General features: G+C 43.9%; 1 protein-coding gene across 1 annotated transcript; it reads left to right on the top strand.

Annotated features, from left to right (window-relative positions):
• The first annotated feature begins 3,600 nt into the window (after nucleotides 1–3,600).
• On the top strand, nucleotides 3,601–7,746 carry HOXB9 (homeobox B9). Its single transcript, XM_026054462.1, has 2 exons — nucleotides 3,601–4,108; nucleotides 7,511–7,746. The coding sequence occupies exons 1-2, from the start codon at nucleotides 3,601–3,603 to the stop codon at nucleotides 7,744–7,746; spliced, it is 744 nt and encodes a 247-aa protein (XP_025910247.1).
• Nucleotides 7,747–9,164: the final 1,418 nt, after the last annotated feature.

The raw sequence follows: 9,164 nt of genomic DNA, 5'->3' as shown, positions 1-9,164 counted from the left end.
AACAGTTTCACTTCCCTAAACAAAGTCACAAAATCTCATATCTGAAATTAATTGTGCCAGTTTGTTGAGCCCAGTAAAGCTTGCACATCCTGTCTCTTTTATCCCAAAGAATCAGCCCCACAACTTGGACATTCTGCTCTGAGGTCAATTTTCTCTCTGCCTTTTTTTTTTTTTTTTTTTTTAAACCAGCTTTTCATGTGATTTTTGGTGGGCAATATTTTGGGCTTTAAAATATAAACTTCTACACAATGTCAAGCGAAGCAGACAGCATCAGACAGCTTGGTCTCTCCAAACAGGCAGATGCGAGAAGAAGCTGTAGCTAACCTAACCTTAAGCCCCTCTCAGAAAAGGCTACAAAGAGATGAGCTATGGCGATATGTGTGTATATATACATATATATATAGCTACTGAAGAAACAGAAACCTCCAGAGGAGCAAAAGCAAATGGATTTTGCAGATCTTCTTGTGAGGTTTCCATCCACTAGGGATCTCAAAACCCTTGGATTTTGCCTCACAGCCACACTCTTAACTTCTTGGTTTGAATTTATATACTACAGAAAATTATATACTCACATGCTGACATAGTTCATCATTATTTATAGGAGGCGCACCAGGATTTTCTTCCAAGAATATATTTATTACAGGTAAGACATGGCCAATTTATCTAGCAAACGGAGAACAGGTGTTTTGCTTCAATTAACGTTCAATAATTTCATCTATACTTATTCAGCACCCTACTACCAACACGGCTGTTTATCCATCAGTTGTATAAACACATTTCCATGAGCCAAGCGAGTTTAATCTCCACAACACACTTAAATCAGCCATTTCCCTTTCTCGGCTCTCATAACATTTGTAGAGTCCCTCCAAATCCGTTGTGAAATAGGCTGATTTTTAAAAATAATTTCTGAAAGGCAATGAAGACCAGAAATATGACAACAGACAGCTCGTGTTTCTTGTCTGATGACAAAGGGTCTTTTCATTTTATAACCTCCCAAATCTTAAGGAAGTTAAGTGAAATYAATTAATTAATTAATTAATTAGAAATAGACATTAGATAAGTCAGAAAAAGCAGGAATTCCTCCCTCAGTTTGACAGAAACCTCGTTTTGTGTGAGATGCTCACTGGAAAGAAGCAGCGATCCTCCCCACGCTACTCTGTGGTAGGAATTTATCTGTTTTCCCCGGTTTAAACCCGAAAGGAATAAAGCAGAGTTACTTTGAATTTGTCCAATGGAAAGAAGAACAGAGTTTGAGAGTCGATGGGGGCTACTCACCTGGGTCACATTTACTCACGGTAGTCTTTGCAAGATCTTAGCTCAGAGGCTGTGAGGGGCTTACCAGCCAGTCCTCAACCCTCACCTTGGCTGGAGCCTGGAGAATGAATCTGCTTTTTCAAGCAAGGAAGGTTTTTGCACTGGTTGGGGGGCTTTCGCCACATTGATGGATTTAAAAAATAATAAAAAAATAAATCTCACCTTCAGCATTAAGCCTCCATTCTGCTTTGTCCATCATCCCTACTCTCTCGATATATATATATATTTTTAATGGAAATGGACAGTTTCCTAATAGTGCCTCTTCCAGCGGCGCTTTGCTCCTGGACACCGTGTCCCTCTAGCAGGGCGCAGGTCAGCGGCTCCTGTATAGGCGCCGTTTATAGCCAGAAAGGAAAATCTAATGCTTCGGGTCCAGGGTTTGAATCATCCTTATAATTTGCTGGTCACCCCTGATAGCCATTTCACACACAGGTTTTGTGTGGACATGGACACATGGAGTCATGTACATCGGCTGCTCCATATGGATGAGGGAAACGCGAAATACAGTTTTCCCTGATTTCGGATGGCTATTAGCACCCCCTCCAATGTTGTTATTAACCTGTTAATATGGACTTATAACCCTATACACTTCAGGAAGTATTCGCGATGATTTATCATTGCTAGAAATCTCTTTGCCCTTCACTTTAAATATCCTCCTGTATTGGGGTGAGAGGAAGAAGGCGGAGGGATAATAGATTAAAGGAGGCAAATTGATCCAGACTGTTACAGTTGAAGTCCAGAGAAACACTTTTGCCGTAATCATAGAGTGCACCTTTTCCTTAACCAACATTTACGATGCCTTCGCCATAAATGCATTTGTCATAATAACTCGATCCCACTGACCCTGTTACCCGGCTTCAGACTAGCTCGAAACTGCATCTAGCTATAACCCCATGTCAATCACCGGCTTCGGCGCTAGCAGAGACTCTAATTTTGCATTTTTTCCCAAAAAGAAAAATGTAATAAAATAAAAATCAAACTTAAAACGCAAGCGTTGGCAGCGGCACGGGTGGGTGGGACCCAGCACATGCACGGAGCTATGTGGAGGTGCGAGGTAGGGGGGCACGGGAAGCGAAAACGCGAAGGATTTCTTTTTTTTTTTCTTCTTCTTTTTTTTTTTTTTTCTTTTGCCCCCTTTCTTTTCCACAGGCAATAAATTCAAGGCTATAAAAATCAAACAAAGCTAATGTAAGTTTTATTAAACTATTTAACCGTCACAAGTTTAAGGCATTCTGTAAAGCAGAATCAGTGGCGCACTTTATTTTACCAGCCTTGTAAAGTTAAATGAAGGCTTCTGATTTCAGCAATGTGTTAGACTATTTTAGCCCGAGAAGAGCAGACCTGAGATTATACCAAGAAACGTGTGGCCATATATGCGTATGTATATATTTTTTATTTTTTATATACGCATGTATTTATAAGCAGACGTATTTTAAAACAGACTTTGAAAGTATGTAGGAACCAGAAGCTCAGCAGCTTGCTGGTCAAAGTCGTAACGTCACGTCCATCTCATTGACCTTTTAAATTTCATATTTAACCACATTATTTTACTATTTTAACGATCCATTTTCCCACACTGATGGGTTAATTATTTATAACACACTCCCCCCACTCTGCCTACCTTGGTCCCTCAGTATCTTTGTAAAAATGCATGTATCTGGGCATTTGCATTTATATGCATGTATTGCACATACACATATCTATGTATATAAGATTAGGGGAGGGTTGTGGGGTGCGGGGGTGGAGGCACTGTGCTTGTTCCCAAGCTTTTTGCTATGGTGCTTTGGAGCCCGAGTGGCAAAGAATAGCTTTTATCTTCCCCCCACACACACATCCATGATGGTTATTAAAGAAAGAATATCAGCATCATCCTAAAAAAAAAAAATCTCCCTCCAACCCCCTCCTCCTGACCCCCCCCACCCAATATTTCGGGGGCATATCTACGAAGGGATATTGGGCACAGCTCTGGCTATTTCGTGGCTTTGCTAAACTCCTGACGTTTTGCAACATTGCATAAACATAAAACAATCCATCCTTGATATGGAATGCAAGGGCGGATGACAGCGCAGCGCAGCCCCCTCGGCGGCGATTGATTTACGCCGCGCCTGACGCTTTATCAGGCACACGAAAAAAGTTTGACCAATCATTTTGCTGGGAGCTCACAACACAGCAGCCCAACTGTACTTTGTTGGCTAGGAAGTTGGAGAAGGGGGTCGAGTACAAATCTAGATCTGTCCTATATATTTTTTTCCCTTCATTGAACCGTGCTTTGTATGATGTCTGAGAATGTCCATTTCTGGAACTCTTAGCAATTACTATGTCGACTCTATTATAAGTCATGAAAGTGAAGACTCGCCTTCAGCTAAATTTTCATCTGGGCAATATACAAGTTCCAGGCAAGCTGGGCATAATGAGCATCTAGAATTCCCCTCCTGTAGTTTCCAGCCAAAACCTCCAGTTTTCAGCGCCTCCTGGACTCCTTTGAATCCACATTCTTCTGGTACCCTTCCTGCCGTCTACCATCCATATATTCAACATCAAAGCGTCCCATCTGATAGCAGGTATCTACGGAGCTGGCTGGATCCCGTGCCTAGAGCTGAGAGCCTCCCGGGGCAGGGATCCGTTAAAGCAGAGCCGCTGCTGGGCCGTCCCGGGGATGTCCATAAACAGGGCACACAGGAGTACAATTTAGAAACTTCTGCTGCAAGGGAAGGGATCGTTTCCAATCAAAGGCCCAGCTTCGAGGACAATAAAGTTTGTGAAGGAAGCGAAGACAAAGAAAGGACAGATCAAAGTAAGTTATAAAAGTGAGGAAGTAAACAGTATAAAAGCTGGAGGAGGTGCAATAAAAGGGGACAATGCTGCGTAAAGTTTAAAATCAGGGCTTAAAGAAAACTCTCAGATTCCTGATGCCAACCTAAGGGGAAGAGGTGGGGAGGGGAGTGGGGTGGCATTGTCTCTGCTGAAAATAAAATTAAAATTGAGCTTCGTCTCTGAGCATAGCAGAGTCCAGAGCGGACAAAAGCTGGAGCAAGGCGTCTTATCTACAGAGAGCTGGCTCCGGCAGCAGAGACCACTTTTGTAAGCGAGAGTCAATCCGCACGGAGGGTAGTGGGCTGGGGAAGGGAAGCGGGGAGCGAATAAATATGGGGAAGAAGGGTAGGGGGACGGAGGGCGGCGGTCGGAGGACAAGGAGAGGGGAAAGACCGAAAAAAAAAGAGGAAAAGTTCACGTGGGGGGAAGTAAACAGCAATGTTTTCTTTTTTATCCGTGCCCGTTACTAGAATTTACCTAGAGAGATGCATGGCGCCGGGCAGCTTCGCTCACTGCGCTTGTCACGTTGTCTCGAGCTTTTTGTTTTGTTTGTTTGTTTGTGTGTTTGTGATTTTTTGTAACTCTGTTTATTAAATGCAATGATTCAAGGTATGAATATTGCAAAGCTTTGCGCCCTCTTTCGCAGAAAAAAAAAAAAAAAAAAGCGGGGGGGTTCTTATAGCTAAATTAAGACTTTATTTGTAATGTAGAGAGATTGGTGAACGGTTAAACTGCACTATCTGCCTTTTTAGTGACYGATATATTTTTTTTCTTCTTTCTCCTGAATAATAATAATGTGTATAAAAAATCCCCATGAAATCATTTTAATAATATTAGTATTTTAATGGTAATGCAGGGGAAATAGAGTAAAAAACTAGGGAAAAGGAGTATCTTAACCTCATACCGATTCCCTGGCTTCAAATTGAAAGGTAAAACGGAGCCAAAGTCTGTGCAGGAGGCGAGAGATACAAACTTGGCTTCACGGCCACGGTAAATATTTTGTGAATGTTCAAGTTTTCCAAAGTGACTGGCTGGAACAGGCAGAGGAACAGCCCCGCCGCGGGTCTGGCACTGCAGAGGCTGTGTAGTGTGTAATGACACAGTAATTCTTTTTTTGTTGTTGTTGCTCTTTTCTTTTCTTTTTTTTTTCCCCCAACGTGCAACAACAACAACCATACGATTAAAAATAGAGTGTATCTCCGTCCCTTTAATTCCCTCCTCTCCGTGTCCAGGATGTTAGCGTTACATTTTTTTTTTTTTTCCTACCATTTAACTTACACCATGAACACACACAGAGACACACACAAGCACACACACACACACACCCTCTCTCACACACACAAAAAGAAAGTCCCATTCTATTGTACTGGGCAGAGATCCAGAACAAACTGCAACCGTGAGGTGAATGATTTGAGAGAATTAAATATCCAGGTTCTGTGTTCAATGTGCCTGAAATTGAATATATAAAAATCTAGTCCAAGAAAATGTTATTAAGTTATAAGTGAGTGCAGGGACCCGCTCTAAGAGGATACTGTGTGGTTTCTATGGCATGTGGTTACGACGCATATTTTGTTTTAAATAATAGTTTAATTTGGGCTGATGTTGAGAGCCTGCCAGGACTGGGAGACGGAGCTGTTTTGCAGAAAGTACTCCCACCAATTTCCCCGACTCTTTCAATTTTTGCAAGTATTTCATAATAATGAATCTCTGCATTGTGGATGGCACCGGAATCTGTTGATTTATTTGCTAGATTTTCAGGAAAACCTATGCCAGAACCTCTTCTCATTCGCTTCCCTTTTGGGACATGTACATGGAGTGAATAGATAAAATTTTTTTGCATTTAAAATGTCTTATATTTTAATGATCCAAGGTATSACCAAAAAAATCAAATCAAATCTGTTATGAAGTAGAAGCCGCCATTGCCATTAAAGGATGGGTAGAAGGATTAACAGTATCAATTATTAACAGCTTTCTTCCTCTTTAATATTTAATTCTGCATATTAGATCAAGTCAATTACATTAAGGAAATAGTCATGCAAATTTGTAAGAGGCAGTACTTACAGTGGAAGATTAACCGGATTATTTTAAAAATATTCAATATATTTCATTTTACATAGAGGAAACATTCTGGTGGCAGGAGCGTGTGTGTATGTATATATTTATAATGGTCCATTAAATTGGTGTAAAGGTTTATGGCTTCAGTCATCATTTCAGGGGAGGCAAAGGAAATAAAATAGAAATACGTGGTCTGGCCATAACCTTTCATTTTACTCCTTCCCGCCTCCCTGTTCCCCAACGGTCAGCTAATATTTGCATATGATTAGCGACTGCTAGGGGATTTACCCCCAAACAGCCTAATTTTGGGGGGCGGGCTCCCTCGGGGAACCACTTGCAGCCCCATTTCAGTGGGGTTCCCCTTTCCCTCATTTATAAACCGAAWATTTCGCACCCCCTTCCTCCTCTCCTTGGATTAATTGATGAAATTTGACTTTATTAAAAGGATCCCACATAACTTCTCTCACATGCGGGGGCGGGGGGCAGCTCGCTGTTTATTTTCTACTGCATTTCTGGCGCTGGGGGCCTCGCTGATCGTGTCTGGGTCTCCGCTTAACACTGAGCAGAGCCCGCGCAGCAAAGCCCGTGCAGCCCTCAGATGATGTTTATTGTATCCAGGCCGTTTCTAGGGAAGAAAAAAAAAAAAAAAAAAAAAAAAAAAAAGCAGGATTTGTGAAAGGTTCGGCCAGACCTCCTCGCTGTGTTCTTGTCCTGAACTCTGTGTCTATAGGTGTTTTTGCAGACACGTGGGGAAATAAAACACATCTGAAAATAAATATATATATAAATACATAATGTTGCCGTGGCTGCTCGCTGTGCAGGGTGCGGGATGCAGCCGCGCAAGTGCAGGCGGGTGGTCCCCATCCTGCCCGCGGCGGCGGAGGGGCGCGCAGGGGAGCGGAGCTGTGGCTGGGACCGCAGCGGCCGCGTGGGCGCTTCCCTGTGGGGGGGTAGGGGCGCGCAGGCCCACGGACCCCACGTAGACACGCGGGGCAACCCATTTTCTCCCTTGAATCTTTCCCTACCCCGAAGGACTCTCGGGGGGGGGGGCTTCTGTTGGGGATATGGGGACCAGCTCCCCCCCCACACCCCCCTCGCTCCAGATGTCCTCAGCATCCCACAGGAGTGGTGGTTTTTTGCTGTGGTTTTTTTTTCTTTTTTTTTTCTTTTTTTCTTTTTTTCCTTACTGCTTCTGCTGCTACCCCGCATTTTTTTTTCACCCAGGCGCGCATATGCGTGTATATAATCTTAATATTTGATGGCATGATTAAAACCTTCTGAGAAACACTCAAGCTGCCTCGTATTGATCTCCCTGCTTTTCTTTCAGCCAACCCAGCTGCCAGCTGGCTTCACGCCCGTTCCTCCAGGAAAAAAAGATGCCCTTACACGAAATACCAGACCCTGGAACTAGAGAAGGAGTTTTTATTCAATATGTACCTGACGAGGGACCGTAGACACGAAGTGGCCAGACTCCTCAACCTGAGTGAAAGACAAGTCAAAATCTGGTTTCAGAACCGAAGGATGAAAATGAAGAAAATGAACAAGGAGCAGGGCAAGGAGTGAATCCTCCCCTCCCACCCCTCCCCGAAAAGCGGCATCCTCAAGCCCCCCACATACCCGCTTCCCGCCCCCCGCCCCGGGCAGCGCATCCGACCGCAGTGCTGACAAACAGCCCCGCGCCACGGGAACAGCTCCCCGCTTCCACCTTTGCATGCAAGATGTTGATTATTATTCTTCCCCTCCACTCCTTGGCCCTCCCTCTTAGGGTTGCCACGTAGGAGGCAACTTAGCCAAAACTGCAGCTCCTTTTGGGGGAGCCAGGCTGTTTTTTTTTTTTTTTTTTTTTTTTTTTTTCCCCTTGTGCTGTTTCTCTCTATTTTCTCCCATCTTTTCTTCTCCCTGCAGTGTAACATAGACACAGGCTTCCTCCCGAACAGCTCTCCCTGCTTGCACGTTCTCCACGGAAGGCAAAGCGGCAAACACAACTGGCCCCGAACAAGCCTGGCCCAAGCCCCCAACAAGCCGCACTGCTTTTCTTTATCCACGTAAGGACAATGATTCCCTAACCGCCACTGCCGGCACCCGGCGCACACACACACACCGAGGTGCCCAAGGAACCAGACGATTTAATTAAACTACTGCAAGACAGACACATTCGTAAGACTTGCGTTTAATTGCACCCCACAAATCATTTGCAATTCTCCAACTTTATACCGGGATAGTCGATTAATGAGAGCCCAACTCCCAACTGCGCTGGGTAGCTTTATGACTTTGTTGTTGTTGTTGTTGTTTTTGTTGTTGTTTTAGTCTTCATTTTCTTTGCTTTCCTTGTTATTTTAATCGTGCCATAGCAGAAAAGATGACTTTGGCCTGGAAATTAAGTAGAATCTTTACAGGCCACCCCGTTCATCTTCAACTTTCATAGTGAATCACTGGGAAGAGGAGAAAATACGGGGAGGTAAGAGAGAGTGGTGGTGGTGGGGCACTCTCAGAGCCGCAATGTAAATTGTTTAGGAGAAAAAAAAAMCCCACCGACATATACCTAACTTTTAGAGGAGAGAAAGAATAGGATTTTCTAGTAAAAACAAACAAAACAACAACAACAAAAAAAACACGTTATCTTAGTAGAGCTACAAGGAACAGAGAGGTTGTGTTCTTAGCATATTTATAATTTATTGTGAATTGACTTTTCCTAAAAGCAGTAGACTGTTGCAGAGATAAACTGCCAAGCAGCGCGTGTGTGTTTCCTTCCCCTCCTGCTCGCTGTGCTGCTCCATCTCGGGGCGCTTTTTTCTCGCGGGCTCCGGTAGACACGAGCTGGTGGCCGGGCCGGAGCCGGTTCCCGGGCGGGTGGCACCGACTCTCCCGGAGCTTTGTAAAAGCGATCTCGTTTCAGGCTGTCCGGAGCTGATCTCTCGTCTGACAGATCTGCCGCAGGTTTCTCCAAACGGCCCGGGCAAGGCTGCTTTTTTGCTTTTTTT

Source organism: Nothoprocta perdicaria, unplaced genomic scaffold, assembly GCF_003342845.1.
Source record: "Nothoprocta perdicaria isolate Ctin4 unplaced genomic scaffold, notPer1 scaffold_121, whole genome shotgun sequence".
NCBI lineage: Eukaryota > Metazoa > Chordata > Aves > Tinamiformes > Tinamidae > Nothoprocta > Nothoprocta perdicaria.
Note: the sequence above shows the minus strand (reverse complement) of the source record. Positions and strands in the feature narration are given on the sequence as shown.